This window comes from Dasypus novemcinctus, chromosome 19 (assembly GCF_030445035.2).
Source record: "Dasypus novemcinctus isolate mDasNov1 chromosome 19, mDasNov1.1.hap2, whole genome shotgun sequence".
Taxonomy (NCBI): domain Eukaryota; kingdom Metazoa; phylum Chordata; class Mammalia; order Cingulata; family Dasypodidae; genus Dasypus; species Dasypus novemcinctus.
In genome coordinates this window covers 27,722,313-27,746,624 of record NC_080691.1, presented here as the reverse complement: position 1 = coordinate 27,746,624, position 24,312 = coordinate 27,722,313, and the positions used below count along the sequence as shown (strand labels likewise).

General features: G+C 48.0%; 2 protein-coding genes across 2 annotated transcripts in view; one reads left to right on the top strand and one right to left on the bottom strand.

Annotated features, from left to right (window-relative positions):
• The window catches only part of LOC131274580 (proline-rich protein 36-like), a 241,317-nt gene that overhangs the window by 141,376 nt on the left and 75,629 nt on the right, over window positions 1–24,312 (bottom strand). The window lies entirely within an intron of this gene.
• Window positions 9,668–13,419, top strand: LOC131274572 (BCL-6 corepressor-like protein 1). The gene is made up of 5 exons (XM_058281435.1): window positions 9,668–9,857; window positions 10,593–10,638; window positions 11,244–11,304; window positions 11,582–12,606; window positions 12,923–13,419. The coding sequence occupies exons 1-5, from the start codon at window positions 9,672–9,674 to the stop codon at window positions 13,384–13,386; spliced, it is 1,782 nt and encodes a 593-aa protein (XP_058137418.1). The 5' UTR covers window positions 9,668–9,671; the 3' UTR covers window positions 13,387–13,419.

Below are 24,312 nucleotides of genomic sequence, written 5' to 3'. Positions count from 1 at the left end.
ATCTTACATTTGGTGAATTTTTCTCCCAAACCACCCTAGTATTATTTTTTAATATATTTTTATGACAGAAGTTGTAAACTTATAAAACAAGCATGCACGTGTGCACAATTAACAAACAACAACCCTCCATCAACACACCACACTGTGGTGGAACATTTGCTACAGATGAGATAACATCATCTGATTGTTGCCATGACCATAGTGTACATTGGGCTCTCATTTTCCATACTGACTCATTATCAACACAGTACATCTTTCACATAGGTGCTAGATTATTATTACTGCTAACCACAGTCCATAGGTCACTCCAGCTGTATTTTCCCATGCTTCTCCACCTTCCCAGTACCCTGCCGTACTGATGCCCATTGCTCTAGCTCACAAAGGACACCCTTGCATCTGTTCCCATCAACCATGATTCTTATCCACCTCTTGGATTACTATGCTATTCAGTTCCTAGATTATTCTCTAGCATTCTGTCAATTGGTATTTACATCCCTACATGACCATTTCAGCCACGTCCCCATTTAGACACTAGCTGTTACTCACTATGTGTTACCATCCACTCTATATATTTCTACACTTTTACACTTATGCTAATTAAAAATTCTACGTACATTAAACATCAGTAGTCCATCTCAGTCCTCCTCTTATCTCCTTTAAGGACCCACCACATACCACCAGGTCTTGAGGATATTTTCCTACAATTTCTTCCAGAAATTTTATGGTTCTTGCTTTTATTTTTAGGTTTTTGTTCCATTTTTAAATTAATTTTTGGATGAGGTGTGAGATAGGGGTCCTCTTTCCTTCTTTCTACTATGGATATCCAATTCTTTCAGCACCATCTGTTGAATGCACTGTTCTCCCCGAGCTGTTTGGGTTTGACAGGCTAGTCAAAAAAAAGACTTGACCATACATGTGAGCATCTGTTTCTGAACCATAAATTGGGTTCCGTTGATCCTTGTGTCTGTCTTTATACCAATACCATACTGTTTTTAACACTATACCTAGGTAATAAGACCATATACCCTGTGGATCTCCATAGCCTTCAGAAGAACCAGTACCTAGGGTTGTATCTACTTTGGCTTTTTCTGGGGTCTTGCTGTGGTGTGAGGACAACAACATCCCAGTGTCCACAGAATGGAGAAATAAAATATGGACTACAGTGGACTTACTGATATTCTACTATAGAACTATTGTGATGAGTAATAGAAGAAATTTTAGCATTGAGGTGGAGAAAATGGCCACATATTTGCTGAGGGCAGGAAGAGGGAAAAATGATCACATCTGAGTCCAGCTCCATCAGACAGAAACACCAGCTCCAAAGAAGGGCCAACTGAGATGGCACTGAACTCCATCTGCCATGACCACAGAACCTGTGGGTCTCTGTAGCCCTCAGAAGAACCAATACCCGCGGTTGTATCTACTTTATCTGTCTCTGGGACTCTGCTGAGGTGTGCATAAGGGCAACCCCTCTGATAACCTCCCTGCTCTTTTTTGGAGACTCATAGCCATATAAACTAATTCGTCCTTTCCATTTCCCCCTTTTATTCAGGTCAAAAATCACTTTTAACTCCTGGTATTATATGTAGACTGACCCTTTTATTCGGGTCATTTTCTAGTTGATGATGTAACTAGAAAATGATTCTTACTTCTTGATAGATTTCTCCCTTTATTAATGTAGGGGTTTTTTTTATTCTCTTATCATAGTTTTGCATTCAAAGTCTCTTTTATCTGATATTTGTATGGCTAGTCTCACCCTTTTCTGATTATTGTTTGCATATAAAATTGTTTTTTTAATCGTTCACTTTTAGTCTCCTTGCAATTTTAGTCTAAGGTGAGATTCTTTTAGGAAGTATATAGATGGGTCCTATTTCTTTATTATTCTGCCAATCTGTATCTCTTGTTTGGAGAATTAAGCCTTTAACATTCAGGGTTATTTCTGTGAAGGAAATACTTATCTTAGTCAAATTTTCTTTAGTTTTGTGTATGCCATATGTTTTTATTTCTCTCTTTATCTTTTCAGTTGTTCTTATCCTTCCTCCACCTTTTTTCTCCTGTTTTTCCTTTCATCCTCCCAAACTCCCTTTAGTATATCTTGAAGGCCAAGTTTCTTATTGGCATACTCTATTAATTTCTGTTAATCCATTAATATAGTGAAACCTCCCTCATTTTTAAATGCCAGCTTTGTTGGATAGAGAATTCTTGGCTGGAAGATTTTTTGTCTTAGAACCTTAACTCTGTCATATCACAGCCTTCTTGCCTCCATGGCTTCCGATGAGAAATCAGCACATAATCTTATCGAGCTTCCCTTGTATGTGATGGATATCCAGTCTCTTGTTTTTAGTATTCTGTCTTTGTCTTGAGTTTTGTACTACTTGACAAGTGCATGTCTTACCGTAGGCCTGTTAGGATTTGTAGTGTTTGGGTGTGCTGCGCTTTCTGCACATGTACATCCATGTTCCTCAATAGAGTTGGGAAATTTTCAACCATTATTCCCTCCAATACTCCTTCAGTTCTTTCTCCCTTCTCTTCTCTCTTTGGGATGCCTGTAACAGGTATGCTTGTGAATTTTGTGTTGTCATTCAAATCCGTAAGTCGTTGCTGGAGTTGTAATAAATATTTATCTTCCTGCCTAATTCTTTTACAACCACTAAGCCATGAAATCAGAATTCTTTCTTTCCAGGTAGCCCTGTCTCACCCTTTAAAAGCCACTGCAAAGCCTCCACCTCTCAACTAGAGCAGGTCTTCCCTGCTTGTGGATGCTTGTGCTTCTCATGCTCCCAGGTCCTTCTGAGACTCAGTGGCTTCCCTCTGCTTCTCCTTGCACAAACATGAAGAGCAGGAACTGCTGGGAGTTACTGGTACTTTGTCCACTTTCTTGAATTTTGGAAATTCTTCATAATGCTTTGTCATCTCTTTTGGTCAGAATGTCATATGTTTTTTAAAAAATTCTCTCCTAGGGAAATGAACTTGGCCCATTGGTTAGGGCGTCTGTCTACCACATGGGAGGTCCGCAGTTCAAACCCCGGGCCTCCTTGACCCATGTGGAGCTGGCCCATGCGCAGTGCTGTTGCGCGCCAAGGGTGCCGTGCCACGCAGGGGTGTCCCCTGCGTAGGGGAGCCCCACGCGAAAGGAGTGCACCCCGTAAGGAGAGCCGCCCAGCATGAAAGAAAGTGCAGCCTGCCCAGGAATGGCACCGCCCACACTTCCCATGCCGCTGATGACAACAGAAGTGGACAAAGAAACAAGACACAGCAAATAGACACAGAGAACAGACAACCGGAGGGGGGGGGGGATTAAATAAATAAATAAATCTTGAAAAAAAAATTTCTCTGCCTTTTCCCCTCCCTCCAGTTGTCTGCTCTCTGTGTCCATTCGCTGTGTATTCTTCTGTGACCTCTTCTATCCTTTTCAGCGGCACCGGGAATCTCTGTTTCTTTTTGTTGCGTCATCGTATTGTGTCAGCTATTCGTGTGTGCAGTGCCATTCTTGGGCAGGCTGCACTTTCTTTCATGCTGGGTGGCTCTCCTTACAGGGAACACTCCTTGTGCATGGGGCTCCTCTAGGCGGTAGACACCTTGCGTGAGGTGGCACTCCTTGCGTGCATCAGCACTGTGCATGGGCCAGCCCACACAGGTCAAGGAGGCCCAGGGTTTGAACCGTGGATCTCCCATGTGATAGCCAGAGGCCCAATCCATTGGACCAAGTCCGCTTCCATCATATGCTTTTTACTGTTATTGCTTCCTGTTCCTGTTAATTTCTATTTTATGAGGAAATTCTTAAACTATGCCACCATTTCTACCAATTTTTCAGAATTCATCATTCATCTTTGAAAGATAGTTGTTTGTTAAACAATTTTAATTGAAAATTTCCTTATTGTTAGCTTTTGAAAGAAATCATACATCTCAATTTAAATGTTGGCAATGCTTCAGTCTTCTCTTTCACTTTCTTATGTTTTGGTTCCACTATGATGTGAATAGAAATAAAGTTTTGAACTCATTTTGCTTCTGAAAACTGAGAATTCTTTTAATTTTTTTACACTTCTAAAAGTTAATAGATTACAAAGAATGTTATATTTAAAAAGATATAAAAACATGAGGTTCCCATATACCCCACTCCTCACCTCCCCCACTCCATCATTTTTTAAATTGTGTGTTTTTGAAGCTGTATACCTCACAAAAAAAGTTACATTAAAAAATATGAGTGCGGCAGACTTGATCCAGTGGTTAGGGTGTCTGTCTACCACATGGGAGGACCACAGTTCAAACCCCAGGCCTCCTTGACCCATGTGGAGCTGGCCCATGTGCAGTGCTGATGCAGGCAATGAGTGCCCTGCCTTGCAGGGTTGTCCCCCACATAGGGGAGCTCCTCGCTAAGCAGTGCACCACGTAAGGACAGCCGCCCAGTGGGAAAGAAAGGGAGGCCTGCCCAGTAATGGTGCGGCACACAGGGAGAGCTGATGGGACAAGATGACTCAACAAAAGCAGCACACATTCCCATGCCATTGACAACAACAGAAGAGGACAAAGACGACGCAGTAAATAGACACAGAGAACAACCGGGGTGGGGGGGGGGTGGGGGAAGAAGAGAGAAATAAAAAAATAAATAAATCTTCAAAAAAAAATGAGGTTTTCGGATACCCCTCAACCCCCCCACGCCACTCCTCCCACACCAACAACCTCCTCCATCATTGTGGCACAGTCATTGCACTTGGTGAATACATGGTGAAGCAATGCTGCACTATATAGACAATAGTTTACCCTGTCGTTCACACTCTCCCCTAGTATGTTCACTGGGTTATGGCAGGATACATGAAGTCCAGCACTTGACCCTGCAATATCATTTAGGACAACTCAAAGTCCCAAAAATGCCCCCACATTACATCTCTCCTTCCCTCGCCCTGCCCTCAGCAACTACTGTGGCCACTTTCTACACCTCAATGCTACGATTTCTTTTATTACTAGTCACGACAGTTTTACAGTAGAATATCAGTAAGTACACTCTAATCCATCTTTTATTCCTCCATTCTGTGGACCCTAGGATGGTGATAAACACCCCACCTCTAGATCAAGAGGAGGCTTAGATTCCACGTGGATGATGGATGCAATTCCTCTGCTTGCAGTTGTTGGCACTCTTGGTTACCTGGTTGGCCATCTTCCCCTTCCTCTTAGCTGACCTGGTAAGTCCAAAGAACCAGAGATTAGGAGTGGCAACTCTGCTGAGGTTCAGGGCCCAGTTGGCTCATGGGCAGCCCAGAGATTCAAATCCCCTGAGTATACGCCAACCCTAGCACCAACCACAGGTTCACTAAAAGTGACAGAAGAGGTATGTGTAAGAAGGTCACATCTGAGTCCAACTACATCATACTCAGGAGCACAAATTCCAAAGTACGGCCCTCTGACATAGCACAGAACTGCAAATCCATCTGCCATGACCATATATACCTGTGGATTTCCATAGCCTTCTGGAGAACCAGCACCTAGGGTTGTACCTACTTTGGTTGTCTCTGGGGTCCTGCTGAAGTGTGCTTAAGCATGACCCCTCTGATGACCTCCTGACTCTCTTTGTAAGACTCTTAGCCATATAAATTCATTTGCCTTTGCCATTTCCCCCTTTGATTCAAGGTCAAAAAGCAATTTTTAACACTTGTTCCAACATGTAGGCTGAGACATTCTGTTGGTCTGAGTTGACCCTTTTATCCAAGGTCTCTCTCCAGTTGCATCACCAGTTAGTGATTGGGAGTAATCCCTCAGTGGCAGGGAGGCTCAACCCCGGGAGTCACGTCCCATGCTAGGGGGAAGGTAATATATTTATACGCTGAGTTTGGCCACATTTGAGCAACAGGGAGGCTCTCAGGAGGTAATTCTTAGACACCCTGTAGCTCTAGGCCTAGTTTACTACCTCAAGTAATGAAGATTGCCACTGTGGGTACTGAGTGGAGGGGGAGAGAAGTGCAGAATAGATGGAAGTAGGACAACTTGGCGGCAATGGAAGTGCTCCACAAGATCATGCAATGATGGACATAGGGCATGTTAACTTACACCAAAAGTGTATAAAAGTCTATAAGCTAAAATGTAAACCATAATGTAAATCATAAGCTAAAAATTTAGAAATTTGTACAGTCTAAAATATAAACCATAGTGGAAACCAAAATGGAAACATGTTTGATAGCTATGTTTCAAAATCTGTACATCAGCTACAGAAAATATAACATAAACATGTAAAAATATCATTGCTGGGGAAAGGGGAAAAGGGTTTGATGTTGGATATATGGGAGCCCCCTATACTATGTATGTGAATGACTGTGATCTAAAACTTTTTTGAAGACAAAATTTAAAAACTAGGAAAAAAAAAAAAGGTGCAGACACTGAGGAAGAAATGAAAGCAAGTGCCTTGCCATATACATACAGGGCAACAGCTATTAGAGTGATGAAAATCAAAATGTTTGAAAAAAAGCTTTATAATATTTTTCATTTTATTAATACAACCGTTCACTTTTACTTTATTGTAGTATTTCTAACTTGTTATGTATTCTATTTCTAAACTTTAAACCCATCACTATATTTCATTTTGCTATTAATTGAAATTGGCAATATATTAGGCTTCATTGTTGTGAAGTTTTGGACCACAGAGAGGTTCAGCTCTGGCAGGGGAGGACACTGGTGTGGGGTGTTATTGATGGGGGGACACGTGAGTGGGAGTAGTTCTCCAGGTCATGTATATAGGGGACATAAAAAAGTTCTGATATATGTTGGGTATTTTTATAGTAGTTAGAATTACAAACATCAACTGAGGGAGTGCTGAGTTCCTACCCACGGGAGCTCTGTCACATTCCCCAATGGAACAACAATAATCCCCAAGTCTAACGGCAAAGACCAACAAAGAAGAATGGTCCAAAGTACGGGACATTGTAGATCCCCCCAGGGCCCACTGGATGAAATGTGGGAGAGTGTGGGCTATGATGTGGACCACTGACTATGGGGTGCAGCGATGCCCAGAGATGTACTTACCAGGTGCAAGGGATGTGTCATGATGATGGGAGAGAGTGTTGCTGTGGGGGGAGTGGGGGGTGGGGGTGGTGGGGTTGAATGGGACTTCATATTTTTTCAATGTAATATTTTTTAAAAAATGAATAAAAAAATAAAGCCCTTTGTAAAAAAAATAAACACATTACTTAAATACTAAAAAAAAAAAAAGAGGAATGGTCCAATCATGAGCCCTTGATACTGATGATTATGCTTATGAGCCTGTGTACCTGAAATATAAAGGAGGCCTAGAGCTGAGAATTCTTTTTAAACTCTTTAAGCATGCTTACTTTGTATACAGCTTCTGTATTAGTCAACCAGAAGGGTGCTGGTACAAAATACCAGAAATGGGTTGATTTTTATAAAGGGTATTTATTTGGGGTAGGAGCTTACAGATACCAGGCCATAAAGCAAAATTTACTTTCCTCACCAAATTCTGTTTTCATGTGTTCAAGCAAGATGGCTGTGGATGGCTGTGAGGGTTCAGGCTTCCTGGGTTCCTCCCTTCCAGAGCCTTGCTTCTCTCTGGGTTCAGGGTTCCTTTCTTCCCAGGGCTTGCTTCTTCCTGAGCTCAGCATTCCTCTCTTCCTGGGGCTGGCTTCTCTTTCCTCTGTGAGTATATGTCCTGAGGCCCCTGCTGAAGGCTTCAGCATCAAACTCTAACATCATAAACCATTAACACTGTCCTTTGCCATGCCTTTGATCTGTGAGTCCCCACCCACCAAGAGGCAGGGACTCAGTGCCCTAATGACATGGCTGAATCAAAGCCCTACTCATAACTTAATCATGCCCAGGTACAGACCAGATTACAAACATAATCCAATATCTACTCTTGGAATTCATAACCATATCAAACTGCTCCAACTTCATCCATTTCTAGCATCTCCAGTTCATACTTAATTCCTGCTGCTTGCTCAAAGTCTACTTTCAATCTTGCTCAGGGTAAATGGTTTTCTCATCTATTTTCTAACTGTAAAATATGAGCAATATGTTTTTTAACTTTAGGAATCTTCAGAAGATGTCTAAAGGTGATTTGACTTGATTTCTCCCAGATGCTATGGACTTAACAATTTGGATGGATTTTCATGCTCTTTCTTTCATTGGGATCCTCATTCTGCGAGAATGGTATAATTCAAATCTTTGGATTATATGAGGGAGAGGCTACAGTTATACATTATTCAGGAAGGTTTTGATAATAATTATCAAGTTCCCACCAAGTACCAACAAAAGCTAGATGTTTCACTCACTTGGGCATCATCTAAATTTTTCTAAGTCCCTTTTTTCAATTAAAGACAAAGATCTTTTGTAGCAGATAGGTGGCATTTTGATTACATGGGATTATATATCAAGCTCCTCCAACTAGCCAAGTTGAAAGGCAGTTCCTCAGTGGGGCTCACATCCAATAAACCACTAGGATCATGCATTGGGCACAATTCCAAGGCTACCTGGACGCAGTGTGGTCTTTTCATTCTAGTTTCAGTCATAAGTTTAACACTCTTGATTTTCGTTGTTGAGATTTTTGTAGTGGTGACTTCTGTAGTCCATTGAGGATTTATTCTAAGTTCCGGAGAGCTCAGAAGTATTTTTCAAAATGGGCTCAATCTAAATAATCCGGCATTGTGATATTTTCAAGTGGGAGGCCATTTCTGAATGCCTTGTCATCTTAAATTGCATTTTAATTGTAAGAATTTTTGAAAAATAGTCTCTGACAATTTTGGTGAAATCATGGTTCTATGCTTACCCTAGTATGAGTGGGAAATGATTGTTCTCAGTATGCTAAATTTGTATAAATAGAGTCATTTTTCTAATACTTGATTTTAATCTAATGTTATCCTTCAATCCATTAAAATTTTAATCATATTAATTAAGTGAAACATTAAATGGCAAGTTTTCTGAAAAGACTTTAATGAAAAACCAAGAACCCTCCTGAAGTCAAGAGAGAGTAAATACAGGAACATGGCTTGAATTGTAAGTTCCCTGGGTAAAGACGCTGATGGGAAAGTTGATACTGGAGAAAGCTGGTGGAGAAAAGATCTGCCAGGTCTGGTAAATTCTCTACCTAAAAGAAAAATCTGACCAAAAACATTACAAACAGAAATATCTAAACCCAAATTTCAGTAGTGATCATGGGGAGAAACTCTGATACATGTTAGGGTATTTCACACACACTCACATACAAAGAAACAAGCAAGCAAACAAACAAACAAAAAACAGGCCACTAGGCTTGAGAGAAGAGGAGTCTCTAGGTGTAAATCAAGAGTTTTGGCAAAATTCCTGGGAGAAAGTCACATTGTCAAAGGCCATGATGGAATTGGTGAATTAGTACACTGGTCAGTATATATTTCTGCCCAGAGTGAAATGGAAAATTACACTTAAAGTATACCAATGAAGTGAGTTAAGTGTGTATTTGTAAAATAGGAAGCCACAGAAAACTATGGAGAGAACAATAGGATGAGGAAGGGTGTTGGTGGGGTCTGAGGAGAACGAGGGGGGATGGGCTGTGGGGACACCTTCCTCTGGTCATCCCCTCCCCCACCAACTGAACCACTGTGACTGTTTGAGGCCCTGTGATGTCACCTCAGAACTCTAGGCTGAAATGTGCTTGCTCAGGGCCAGTTGCCTGAGGCAGCGATTGCGTATGCAGTATGGAGGCATTCCTGTTCGTTCTAATCCTGTTCAGTACCCTGTGGCTGAGCGAAAGCACAGCCACAGCGGTACTCGGATCTCTCTTCTTCCTCTTCCTAGGAGTGGGGCTCTTCACCATCTTGGCCCACTCTAAGAAGAGGAAGGTGAAATTTCGGAGAGTCCAGCGACACCTGGACTTGAGTGAGGTAAGGGACCCTGGGATCAGTTAATGGTCGAGACTCACTGTTTTTGCCTATCCCACTTCTCACTTTCTAAACCCATTATGTAGGCCCAGAGGGACACCTTAGTAATAACCTCTCACAGAGTAGACCCTATCATCTAGGGAGCAGGTAGGGGAAGGCTGTTTTGAAGTGGGGCAACTGTTTCATTTCAAAACTCATAAATCGTCCATGTGGGTGTGGCAGAGGGCTCCAGGATAAATTCAGTCATACTTGGTGGCAACGGGTTGTAAGTTTTAAGAAGTTCAGGGTATTCAACTAAAGACAGTCTCTCAACACTTGCTCACTCTTCATATCCCTCAGCAGGTTTCCCTTGGACAAGCGGGTTCCATGTGGGAGGGTTGGTGTGGAGAGCAGTGCTGAGCCCTGGGAAGGCTCAAGGACATGTTCTTGTCCAAGTGGGGATATCAGGGACCAGCAGCCTTCTGTGAAGCCACACTTGCTCCTCTAGAGTGCAGATTCTGTGTCCTCTTCATAAGAAGGCTCTTCTCAAAAAAGACTCCACTAAAAATCAATTGATAGCTCATCCAGAAAAAAATGTGTTATTCAAAGATGAAAAGATAATCACTGGAATTAACTCCCTAAAAAGGTTTAGCAGACTAATACAAGGGATACGTTATTGATGGATAGGGTTCTGAAGGTTTCCTTGAAAAGACAGAGATTGTATCCCATGAGATCCTATCTTCTTTTTTGGTTTGACAGTGTCAGCACAGAGGCAAGGGACTCGAGGAAAAGGGTGAATTAACAGGTAAGGTTCTGTTCTCCCAACACATCTGCTCCAAGGGTGAACCAAAGCCTCAATCCTACACAGCCAAAGTCACCTTCCTAGTCTGAGCCCGTCAAAGTTGTTAAAGACCCTCTCAGAGAACAGAGGCCCCAGAGGGCATGAACACAAGGAAGACGCTCAGACCTTGGGACACTCTCACATCCTCCACACATCCTGACAAAGAAAGAGGGAAGGGGCTGGACATACAACGTGTGTGCGATACAGTGCAACAAATCTTGGTGGAATGGGAAAGCAGGAATTTGTAGCCTGCTAGGGGCAAAGAGTTTAAGCGCACTAAACCTGAGATTCCTCCCGTGAAATAGCTTTTTTTTGCAGGGAATGAACAGGCTATTTGTAGGGATCACATGATACAATTCATGGGAAAGTCCTTGAGAAATGATTGCCCATGAAGCGTGTGTGAGCCCCTCCATTGTTTCCCGTGACCATTGGACATGATCTCCCCATTCTTGGAGCTCCTAGAATCTATTTCTCTAGAAGCCTCACCCAACAGGCTATGGCATGCAGCCCCAGAGCAGGTGTTTTCCTCCTGCCCTCACCACATGTAACCCAGTCTCCTGATTTCCCAGCTTGGAGAGCTTGCCAGGGAGGCGCCGTGGGGACACCAGGTGTGAGTCCTCCTCGGAAAAGGTGATTCCTGTTTATTCCCTCTTTCCTGCTCCCCCTCCTGAGCATGACCTGTGCTCTCCAGGTTCCCAGAGCACTCTCGGGGGGGATAAGAAATGGGACCACGGAGACAAAAAAATGCACAGGAAAGCCATGGGGATTGGGTGAAATGTCTGCGAGAAACCCGGGCTGCAAGCAATCAGTTGGGACGGAGGCAGCAGCAGCCCCTCCCCGGCCAGGCCTGCTAGGGCTCCCTGCCCCCTTCTTCCTCTGACTAAAGCCTCTGATTTCTTTCCTGCAGCCCCCTGCGCAAGGAACCTGGAGCGGCCAGACACTGTCGCATCACCTGTCACCCGTGGGCCTTTCCACCTCCCCGGGATGACCGCCCGCCAAAGGGGGACCGTGCGGAGGGTGCTGCTCCATCTGGGACCCCTTTGGTGGCCTGGTGTCTGGCCGCCAGGCGACCTCCACACCCACAGAGTGACCCGCCTGTGAGATCTCTGGCTGGGTCCTCTGGGAGACTTGCCTCTGGCGGCCCACTCTTCCCTCCGGGGGCACAACCACCTGCCCCTCTGTGGGAGGCCCCAGCAGCACTGCTGGGGGTGAGAACCTCCCTCCAGGTGGTGTCTGGGGAAGCCCACCCTCCCTTTGCAGGCACCATCCTGGTCCTTTCATTTCCTTCCTCTTTCCCTCCCTTTTACTCCTTCCCCCCTTATTCCACCCTGGCCGCCCCCTCCTCCCCACCACTGGCCATTTCCCTCTTTCCACAATCCTCCCTGGCACTGCCCCCCACATTCCCAACCTTGTTTTTGACCTTTACCCCGAGCCCACTCACCCCTGCATCCTGGCTTCCCCCACCCCGCCCCTCTTTTTCCGTCTTCCCACTGTTCCTCTCATCCCCACCGGCAGCTCTTCCATCTCTGCCCCAGGTGGCTTGTGGCCCATTCCACCTGCCAGCCCTCTGTTCCTCCCTTTCCTGCCCCACAACCCTGTCCTGCTCCCTGCCCCTGCCCACCCCTTCCCTTGCCTTGCCTTGCCTCTCCCCTCTGCCCTCTGTGCCTTCAGGACATCTACAGAGGGCATGGGCAAGAGGCATCCCTGCACCCCACCCTTGTGCCCTCTCCCTCCCCTTAATTCAGCCCAGTGAAATCAGGGCCAATCCTAGCCTGTGCAGGGGTGTCCTGGGCACTCGCCCTCTACCCCTGACCCCTGCACACCTGGCTGCTGCTGCTACAACTTCAAGCAGCACAACTAACCCCCTGTCCATTGGGGTGGACATAGAGCCACAAGTCCAGGCCAGCCCAGTGGACTTAAACCTGGAATCAGGTACGTTGGCTTCTGGGGCCTCTCAGGCCATGCCCAGGGAGGAGCCAGTGGGGGCCTGGCCACTTCTCAGGTGGTGGGTCCTGGAAGGAGACCAGGGAGAGCCACCTGTGGCAGGAGGACTTCTCAGCCCTCCGTACAAAGAAGCACTATAATCGGACCACGTTCCAGCCACTTCTCCAATTGGGGAACAATCTAAAGTCCTCCTTAGAAAACGTCCACCAGAAAAAGGGCTAAGGGATCCCCAAGGCCAAGGGAAGAGAAGCCCCTCACCCAGATCAGAGATTTTCCTGACACCCTTTCTTGATGATCCCATCAGGCCTGGAAAAAACACAGGATTTCCAGGAACCCAGAAGAAACAACATCGTACGGAGGGCCCTTCACTGGATTACACACCGGAAAAAGACCAAGGGGCAGGAAGGACCCCCAAAGGGAGCAAAAGGAAGACCAGCCCCTGGGATGTCCCCACGCACCGGAGAAAAACAATCTGAATCCAGCTGCTCCCGAAAGGGAGCTTTAGCTGCACCAAATGCACTCCCTGAACTTCAGGCTGGACCTGGGGGGGACTGGGGCCTCAGAAAGAAGCCACGGAAACCCCACCCCAGAAAAGTCCGCTTTGAGGCTTCCTCAGAGTGTCTCATTTATTATCCTGACTCTGCCCCCTGTGAGCTCCTGCCAGACGCAGTGGTTTGCCACGACAAAGTAAAAAACCCAGAACATTCGGGGAGACCTTTCAAATGGGGGAAACTGTGCTGCATAGGGTGTTTCCCACACATGAACTAATGTGTTCTAGAAATAAAGTTATTCTTCCTTCAAGCCGCTGCTTTTCATGATAATTTGTTATTTCTCCAACAATTCACACACCAAGCACTAACCAACGGAAACAGCAAAATGCCACAGTAGCTCAAAACTCCCTTACAGTTTGGTAATGTAATCTGAGAATTACCCCCAATTGAGAATTCTTAAATGTGACTTTTGAGCGGGTGGTGAGTCAAGCCCAAGGCAACACATTCCTCTTGCCCAAAATGCGTCATCCATGGCAGCAATGTCTCCAGGTATTGGCAGGTTACTAACACTTTTATATAGCATCTAAGAAACTTTGTGCTTGATTTTTTTGAAAGAAATTTTCCCACACAACAGGGATGATGGAATGCCAGGATGTCAGGAGCTAAGTGGCAGCACTTGACAAAGACCAAGTAGGCGTGGCTAGTGTAATGACCCTAGACTCAAAGCAGCAGTCGCAAGAGTCTGCCCTGCAGAAACCTATGATATTGGGTAGGGGATTGTGGGATATGTGTAAGTGAAATAGAAAATCTACTCAATCCTTTCCTGATTTGTATAAGAGAAGGATTTTAGATCAAGTGCCAAAAAACAGAGTCATGCCCCCTCAGTCAATTCCAAAATCAGGATCATTTACAGACCTGGAAGCCCTGACTGAAGGGATGCCCGGGTCTTCTTCAGATAGCACCCTGCTGTGCTTCCCCATTTTATACTGTTCATCTTCCTCCCAGCTTTCCCCATGAGAAAAGGAAATGATCAGACACTCAGGGATTATTGGACACTGACTCAGAACTGACATTAATTTTGAGGCCCAAAATATCACTGTGACCCCAATCTGAACATGCATTTGGGGCAACCAAACTGGGCCATGTGGCTGCCCCGAGGTGGCTTTGTTTGTTTTGCTTGTTGTTTGTTTTTATTCTATCAGGAGCACCAGGAACCAAACCAGGACCTTCCCTGCAAGGCAGGGGCTCAAGCACTTGAGACACATCCACTCCCAAACCAAGATTTATTTGACATATACACAGAATGTCGCTCCCTGTTGGTGGGTTTCTGTTCCTGTGTTTTCAAAGTAAACAGCTGCAGGAACCCTCTCTGCTGTCTGTGGTTGTGCGTCTGCCCCTCTGGCCCTGAGCTGTCCCCAGGGAACGGGTTCCCTTTGCCCCACCCCACCCACTGCAGCTTGACGCAGCTGTGCCTTACTAGCTTCTCACAGCCATTCATGTGGCAGGCGAGGGCATCGTGGCACCTTGCCTCACCACTTGTGAACCCAGAGGTCCCTGACCAGAGCACGGTGTGCACCCTGGTTTCCTGAATCACTTTGTGTCCCATGTCTGGCCCTGGGGACAAACTGGGGACCTCACCCAGACATCTTCTGCTGGCCTCCAGGGAGGATGTTCATGTGGCACCCCCCCAAATAAAGTGCCCCCAGGGGTTGGGTGTGCCTCCCAGCATCTCTTGGGGCTCCAGGACCACCCCACCTGGAAAGCAGGTGTTGTTCTCCTCACGCAGTGCCCACATCCACCTCCCCCCCAGTGCCATCACCCAGCACCACGTCCAGAACCCAACAGGTGCTGAGAAGGTTCTGGAGGGAATTCTCCCAGCTTCACAACCCTCCAAGGCATTGCGAGTCAGGTCTGGAGATGCCGCGTGGCCAAGAACTGGTACAGAACCCGGATGACACGGCCAAGAGCCGACACTCTACCCTGGGGAGGGGGCTGGGTGCCCCAGGACCTGCCCTGGCAGACGTGTGTGAATGGTGGGCTTGAGGCAGGGTATGGGGCTGGGGCAGGGAGGTGCCTCTAGGTGAAGCGGGTGCAAGAGGGGTGCCTGGGGGTCAGGAAGGAGAAGTGGACCCATGTACATACACATGTGGCTGAGGGCAGGTGCTGGGGGGGGCCCATGCAGGCATCGCGCCAGAGAACAGGGATCTGGTCCAATGTACCAGCAGTTCCCAGAGGAGTTTCCACAAAACGCTGGGTGTTAGCACAAGAAGAAAGAGTGCTGTGGCCATAGAATTGTGGGAAACTCTCAGGAAAGCTAGTCGGGTGTTTTCCAGTAGGCAAAAATGGGCTCCATGCAGGACACGCTCAGGGAGTGGGTCATGGGGCACATGGGCAGAGAAGGGGAAAGGCCCAGAGCAGGGGTCACCCTGTGTCCTTGAAGTCCCTCCCATCTTACCATTCCAAACTATTCCTGACCCTCTCCATTCTCCCTGGCATCTGAACCCCCACGCCCCATTATCCCATTGGGAAGCCATCCAGCCTCCTCTCCGACCTCCCCCAAGTGGCCGCTCTCACTCAATGGCCAAACAAAAGCAAGAACACAGCCCTCTGACTTCCCAAACTCCTCGCCTCTCTGTGAAGGTTCCAGAATGCTCTATGCATGTTTCCACCGGTTCCCTGCCCGGCACGATCTCCCAGTGTCTGCTCGCTGGCAGCACCTCTGCTCCCGCTGAGGCTCCCCTTTGCCAGGCCAGGCAGCCTCACCCTGAAGTGGCATTGCTGATGGACTGAAGTCGGTGGTCCCTGGCCCAGTCCTGGTCCTGGTAGGAGGGAAGGAACGCAACGTGGCTCCTGCCTGCACTTTCTGCCCCCTTGGGAACTCGGGCTCCTTCTCATGTCCCTTGAAGTAAACACAAGGCCCAGCAGGATTGCCCAGCAGCAGGTGGGTGGACAGAGAACAGCCCCAACTGTGGGGAGCAGGGGCCTAAGTGAGGGTGACTGTCGGTGGCAGCTCAGACTTGCCAGCCCCAAGGTCAGGGGGCCCAAGGAGTCCTGAGGATTGGAAAATGGTCCCGTCATGCATCAGCTTCCCACCTAAGCCACATGGAGTTTTTGGGTTGAAGTTTTGCTCCAAAGAAACCAATTTTGGGTGAGATGGTGTTATGGAGTGAACTGCATCCCCCCAGAAGACACATTCAAGCTAACTCCCAGTCCTGGGAAAGGAGCCTTACTTGGAAATTGGGTCTTTGTGGATATGATTCGCTAAACTGAGGCAAACTGGAGGTGAGAGAGCCCTGATCCAAAAGGGCTGGTGGCCTCATAGCAAGAGGGAGAATGGACACAAATGGACACTGGGGAGATGGCCACACGATGACAGAGTGGAGAACCAAGGATTGCCACCACCACCAAGAAGCCTCCACGCTAAGTATTTCAGGGTCCTGCCTACAGGGTCAAGACCACGGATCTCTGCTCGTAAGTCCCCAGTTGGTGGCATTTGGATGCCACAGTCCTGGGAGGCTGAGATGGATGGACACCTCAGCTTGTTTGTCTAGCAACTGGACAAAAATTCCTCCCTTTGACACTCACTGCCTGTCCCCTTCCAGCTTCCCAAAAAATATCCAGGTGGGCCTCAGGGTGGCCTGCTGGCTGTGAGGTGCTGGTGGCTGGGGAGGCAGTCAGGGGTATGCCCACCCCTTCTGGACTGACTGGGGTCCCCCACGAAGACCAGCTCCAGGCCTAACCCAGGTCCCATAGGCGCGAACCCACCTGTGAGTAGGATCTTGGAAGATGTTATTGGTTAACTTGAGGCCAAAGAGAATCGGAAGGGGCCTTGACCCTGTGTGGCTAGGGCTTTAGAGCAGAGACTCTTGGAAGGAGGCAGATGCTGGGTGATGGGGGCAGGAGCAGTCAGGGGGCTGGCAGGCCAGAGCTAGAGCCATAGACCGTGGAGAAAGCACCCTTAGGTTTGGCCTTCTGGCCTCGGAAGCAGTGAAAGGCTAGATGCCTCCTGCCTGCTCCTGTATCCGTCGTGTTTGTTATGGCAGCGCAGGCTGAGCATTGGGGCCAAGCTCGCCTGGGTGATGGCGAGGGTCTGGTTCCCCACCTGGGTGCCAGCAGGGGTCTCCCCTGAGGTAACCAGCTGGCCCTGGTGCTTCTGACGTCTGCCACCAGGAGGCGCTGTGGGCCTGGGAGCCACCCGGGTGGGGTAGCCTGTGGACCTGGAGCTGCCCCATGGAGTATTGGTGTTGGGTGGCCTGCACCCACTACCTCAGTTTCCCCTCCTCTGCCCATGCCTGAGGTGATTCCAGTGTCGTGTCAGTGTTATTCATTCCCTAAATATGTGAGGAGGGCTTCCTGTGTCCAGGTGGCATCAGGGATCCTTAGGGACTTAATTCCCACCCCTGGGGAGGGGACATTCTCCTGAAGAGCCTGACAATGATAGGGAGCAGGTGTCATCCCCTCCTGGAGAAGAGAGCAGAGCGCAGTGAGTAGAGGGCCACTGGGGGCATGTGGGGGCAGTGATGGCACAGGCAGGGGGCCAAGCGGTCACAGCCACCAACCTGTCCTGTCTGCTCTGAGGCCCCAAGGCATGGACATCCGAGCAGAATAGGGCCCACCACTGTCTGGTGACAGGGCTGCCAGGGGCACCGGGTGGCCTTGGAGCTGCTCATCCTACCTGCAGCTTTTCCAAGGCAGGTGAGGGCCATCAAACATGCCTCCCAGGCATTGCCCAGAGCCAATGTCCTGCATTCCATGCCAAGGACATGGAGGGCTCCATGGCCAGAGGTTGGAGCCCAAGTGCCCATGGTGGGGCCACCTCCCCACCACACTGTGGTCCCCCTCCCTGAGACTGACTGGACACAGATCTGCATAGGGCTGGGCCCTCAAGGTCAGCAAGCTATAACCCCTAGCCTGAGGCTGAGAGTCCAGTAAAGGCTCCTGTACCACCTAGATGCTGCACAGGGTGTGACTGAGGAGTGGCCCCAGAGTCAGGTCTGTGGTCCCAGCTCCCAAGAAGACCCTGCATGGCTGCCACTGGACTGCCTTTTGAGCTCTGCCCTCCCCTAGAAAGGGGGTGTCACCTCTCCAAGACATTCTTCCTGCCATCAGGATGTCCCTCTGTCCCCTGGAATCACAGAAGGAAATCCCCACCAGGTCACATCCCAGGTTCCCTCGTCCACCAGGTTTATTTTCTGTCTCAGCATCTAGCTCTGCATCAAAAGCAAGGCCGGGGTGGCGGACATGGCCCAGTGGTTAGGGCATCCGTCTACCACATGGGAGGTCCACGGTTCAAACCCCGGGCCTCCTTGACCCATGTGGAGCTGGCCCATGTACAGTGCTGATGCGCGCAAGGAGTGCCCTGCCACGCAGGGGTGTCCCCGCGTAGGGGAGCCCCACACCCAGGGAACGCATCCCATGAAGAGAGCTGCCCAGCGTGAAAGAAAGTGCACCATGACCAGGGACAGCACCACACACACGGAGAGCTGTATGATACAAGAAGATGACACAACAAAAAGAAACGCAGATTCCTGTGCCGCTGACAACAACAGAACCGGACAAAGAAGATGCAGTGAAATAGGCACAGAAAACAGACAGCCGGGTTGGGGCGAAGGGGAGAGAAATAAATAAATAATAGGAAACGGACTTTGGCCCAGTGGTTAGGGCGTCCGTCTACCATATGGGAGGTCCGCGGTTCAAACCCCGGGCCTCCTTGACTCGTGTGGAGCTGGCCATGCGCAGTGCTGATGCGCGCAAGGAGTGAAGTGCCACGCAAGGGTGTCCCCCGCGTGGGGGAGCCCCATGCGCAAGGAGTGCGCCCGTGAGGAAAGCCGCCCAGCGTGAAAAGAGAGAGCAGCCTGCCCAGGAATGGCACCGCCCACACTTCCCGTGCTGCTGACGACAACAGAAGCGGACAAAGAAACAAGATGCAGCAAATAGACACCAAGAACAGACAACCGGGGGGGGGATTTAAATAAATAAATCTTTAAAAAAAAAAAAAGAAAGTGAGGTAGTCATTAAAGAAGTAAACAAGCAATTTCATTAAAAAATAAATAAATAAATAAATAATAATAATTAAAAATTTTAAAAAACCAAGGCTGGTTGGTAGATCCTCAGAAAGTAAATGTAGCATAACCCTCTGACTTGGCAATCCCACTCCCCACTCTAAGGTTTCTGCCCAAGAGAATTGAGAAAGGGGGCTGGGGTGGATGCTTGGACCCCAAAGTTCACTTCAGCTTTAATTGAGTTAGTCCGGAGGTCGAAGCCACCCAAGCATTCCTTAGTACATTTTGGGGAACCAAAATGTGATCCAGCCAGCTGATGGAAAGTCACTCAGCCACACAAAGGAGGGGAGCAGATGTAGCTCAGTGGCTGAGCACCTGCTTACCATGTGCAGGGGCCCGGGTTTGATCTGCGCTACCTCCTAAAAACACAAAAAGCAGCAAAAACAGGAATGGAGTTCTGACCCACACTGCAATGTGGGGACACAATACTGAGGGATGGAACCAGGTGCAGGAGGCCACTATTGTGTGTGCTTTCACTTCTATAAAACATCCACAATAAGTAAATTCATGGGAATAGATAGTCGATCAGAGATATAGTCACATACCATAAAATCTATCTATCCAAAGAGTATAATCAGTGGCTTTTAGGATAGTCATAATTTTGTGCATTCATCACCACAAAAACTTTAGAACAATTTCATTACTCCAAAAAAGAAAAAGTCCATACTCCTTAGCAGTCCTTCCCCAGCCCTGCGTAACCACTAATCTAATTTCATGTTTATGAATTGATTTACCTTAGCATTTTATATCAATGGAATCATACAGTATGTTACACAATATAGTTCGTAATAGCTCAGTCCTACAGTATTTGTCCTTTTGTGTCTGGCTTGCTTCACTCCCCATAATACCCTCCAGGTTCACCCATGTTGTCATAGGCTTCACGACATGTGACCTACGTATTCCATCTGCATAATGTTCCATTGTGTGACTATACCACAGTTTGTTTATCCATTCATCGGCTAATAGACACCTGGGTTGTTTCCAACTTTAAGCAATTGTGAATAACGTCACTACAAACACAGGTGTGCAGATGTCTGTTCATGTCACTGTTCTCAGTTCTTCTGGCTGTACAGCCAGTAGTGGCATTTCCAGGCCATGTGGCACACCTCCATTGAAATTCCTCAGGAATTTCCAACAGTCTTGAGAAGATGTATGAGAATATTGAGATACACATGAACACATCTCAAAACTGCTCAAAGGAAGAAAAAATAAAGTACATCAGAGGTGACCAGGGGCTGGTGGTGGGGACACAGGGAGTGGTGATGCCTAATGAGGCCACGGGTCCATCTGGGGTGATAGAAGAGTTTGGGTGGTGGGTGGAGGTGACATGAATGAAATAAATGCCACTGAGTTGTGCATTTACAAATGGCTAAAATGGGAACTTTTGTGTGATGCGTATTTTACCAGAATACACTTTCAAAGAACACCAATAAAGCCAAGAAGATAAGGGGATTATTTCCCAGGGGATTTTTCCAGCCTCTCCCTGGGTCTGGCCTGGCAGTGGGGACACCTGTGTGTCTGCGGGGTGCAAGGCCAGCAGGCTTTCCCAAAGACAGACTCCCAGTGTGGCCTCGGCTCACCTGGTGCACTGCCACATGGCCACTTTCCACTCTCTGCAATCTTCCAACCATTCCCGCCTCATCTGGGTGCTTCTCATCCCAAGTGCCGACAGGCAGCCAAAGTCTGCTCCCTCAGAAAACCCAGGATGACTTCTCTAAGCTCCCCTTGGAAAGGTCCTGAACCTAGATCTGCCCTGCCCCACCCCAACCCCAAGAAGCCAAGCATCTAGCTCCTCATGCACGAGTGACACAAGACCCCTTCCTGGTGTGGAAGGATGATCATTGTAGGTCATGGTCAAAGGAAGGTGGCCAAATGGAGGAGCCAGCTCAGGGTCACAAGCACGGGGCCAGAGGGGACTTTTGAAAGCCAGAGCACTCCCTCTACCCTCAAGGAACCAGACCCTCCCTCATGCTTTGGTGAGTGCCCCCCCCAGCTGGGCTGGGCTGGGGGCTTGTTATGAGTGGATTATTCCAATCCCAGATTGATGTCTAGCAGGGCCGTCATTGGCTCTCGAGTCTGACGTACTTATCCTAAACTCTAGTGCCCCTTGTTTACCTGAAATTCAAATCTAACTTGGCATCCTGGGTTTCTCTCTCACTTTTATTATATACCCTCAACCCTCCACCCCCCCCCCCCCGCCCCGCCACGGAGATGGCTCCCGCATTGTCTACTCATTGTTTTTGCTTGCTATTGTTGTCTGCTCACTGTCTGCCCATTGGATCTGCCCGCTGTGTCTGCTCATCCTCCTTAGGAGGCACCCAGAACCAACCTGCTACCTCTCATGTTAAAGGTTGGCACCCTACAGCTTGAACCACATCTGTTCCCTGCTTGTTTTGTTTTGCTCATTGTTCATTGTTCCTGCCAGTTGTCTGCTCATGGTGTCTGCTTGCAGTATCTGCTTGTTTTCTCTGCTCACTGTGTCCACTCGGGTCTGCTCATCTTCTTAATGAGGTACCTGAAACTGAACCTGGAACCTCCCATGTGGGAGGCAGGCATCCAACTGCTTGAGTCACATCCTCTCCCCTCGTATTTTTTACCCCACCCTCCCCCCTGTGGTTTTTATTTTGTGTGTGCCGGCTCCTTCTCTGTGTCCATTCGCTGTGCATTCTTCTGTGTCTGTATTTATTTATTTATTTATTTTTAAAATTTTCCCTTCCCCCTTGTGGCGTGCTTGCTGTCCTCTCTGTGTGTCCATTCCCTGGGTGCTCTTCTGAGCCCTCACTTGTCTGCCTTTTTTTGTTGCATCACCTTGCTCAGTCGGTTCTCCACGGCCCTTGTGGGCCAGGTGGTACTCCGCAGCGTGTAGGTGAGCCTGCCTTCAAAAGGAGGCCCCGGAACATGAACCCAGGGCCTCCCATATTGTAGACAGGAGCTCACCTGACCAAGCCACAGCCGCTTCCCCCCTCTGTTTTTTTTGGAGGTACCAGAGATTGAACCGAGGACTTCGTACACGGGAAGCAGATACTCAACCACTGAGCTATATCCACGCCACTCTCTCTGTTTTTGTAAAATTTTTTATTTTGAAATAATTTGAAAATTGAAAGCTCAGTTGCAAAAATAATACAAAACTCATACAGAGAACTCCAACCACCTCCCCAGATACCCACATCCACCAGCCTAATATTTTGCCACATTTGCTGGATCATTCTATCATCTATCTGTCATCTGTGTATTTTCTAAACCCTCAGGGTAGATTGTACACATCATGCTTCTTGAATACTTATTTTTATTTTTTATTGATTTTGTAAAAATATTACATTAAAAAATATATATATATATGAGGTCCCATTCAACCCCACCACCCCCACCCCACCGCTCCCCCCCAGCAACATTCACTCCCATCATCATGACACATTCGTTGCATTTGGTAAGTACATCTCTGGGCATCTCTGCACCTCATGGTCAATGGTCCACATCATGGCCCATACTGTCCCCCATTCCTCCAGTGGGCTCTGGGAGGATTTACAATGTGCGGTGATTGCCCCTGAAGCACCATCCAGGGCAACTCCGAGTCCCAAAGGCACCTCCACATCTCATCTCTTCCTGCCATTCTCCATACCCATCAGCCGCCATGTCCACTTTTCCCACTCCAATGCCACCTTTTCTCTGTGGACCTTGGATTGGTTGTGTCCGTTGCACATCTATGTCAAGAGGAGGCTCAGATTCCACATGGATACTGGATGCACTCCTCCTGCTTTCAGTTGTAGGCACTCTAGGCTCCATGGTGTGGTGGTTGTCCTTCTTCAACTCCATCTTAGCTGAGTGAGGTGAGTCCAATAAATCAGATTGTAGGAGCTGGAGTCTGTTGAGGCTCAGGGCCTGGCTATTGAATATTTCTTACACCCATGTCCATTTCCGAAGAAGAAGATATTCATTTATGTAAACACAAGTGCAATTTTCTCTTCTTTCCTTTTTAAAGAAGGTTTAGATTACATAAGTGATATGTCAAAACTATAGGGGGAAAGTGCAAATTTCAAGTTCAAGAAATTTTACCTTGAAATAAAGTTGACATTCTATAATCCAACATTTTTTTCTTATGTCCCAGAATTGCCCCTTGAGGCTTTTCCCCTCTTTTGTTAGATCCCATCCAGGATCATGTATTGTATTTAATTGTCACTGTCTCTTCAGTTGCTCTTCCCCCAGTTGTGGAAACGTACAAACGACATCGACTTTCCCATCTCGGCCCTCTGGAGCATAGCATTCAGTGGGGTTGATCACACTCAGTGTTGTGCTTCCCTCATCACCACCCTTTACCACAACTGTCCATCACCCCAAACAGAAACCCAATACCCATTGAGCAATAACTCCTCCCTTAGACATGGCACTGGCTGTTCTACTCCCCTGGAAGGAGCGAACACCTGAAAGCTTACCCCAAAAGCATGGATGAAATCCAGTCTCGGTACTGCTTCAAATTTCTTCATTCCCAAAACCCTCTGGCCACTCACCTGGCCCACCCTTGCCTGCCCGTGGGGGAGGAGAGAATCAGAGCTAGAGCGCACAGCATTCTCTGTGTCTGGTGGGTGGGCCTCAAGATCCCTTCCCACCCTCTTGTTCAGTCTGTGCTTCTGCAGGAATCTGGAAGAAAATGATCGGAAAGAGGGTGAGAGCCCTGGCGAGGCAGAGAAGATGGAAGTGGCTCAGCAGCAGGTGAGGCTGGGGCTGTCCTCGCAGAGGGAAGAGGCAGTGCATTCTGGGAAGCAGGTCCTTTGGTGGCTTCCCCGCAGACTGGGCTGGAGGCCAGGCCAAGGATGGAAACTTCCCTCAAGCAGGCACAGAGGTGACCTGCAGTGCATGGCCAGAGCTTTTGGGTTCCCTGAGAGGCACCAGGAGCCAGGAGCACAGCTGGTGTGCTCTGCCACCAGAGCTGAGCACCCAGTGGCTCTGTGTACTTGTTGCATCAGTCTGCTTGAGTCGCAACCTCTCTGGGGCTATCTCTCCTTTGGGAAGGCAAGAAGATACATTAGCTGGTTACGATTAACGTTTTAACTTCCTGTGGGCTCTGACATCCCCTGATATGGAATTAACAACCCGAAGATGAGAGAAAGAACTGGGCATTCTGGAAAGGCAGATAACCCCAGGCA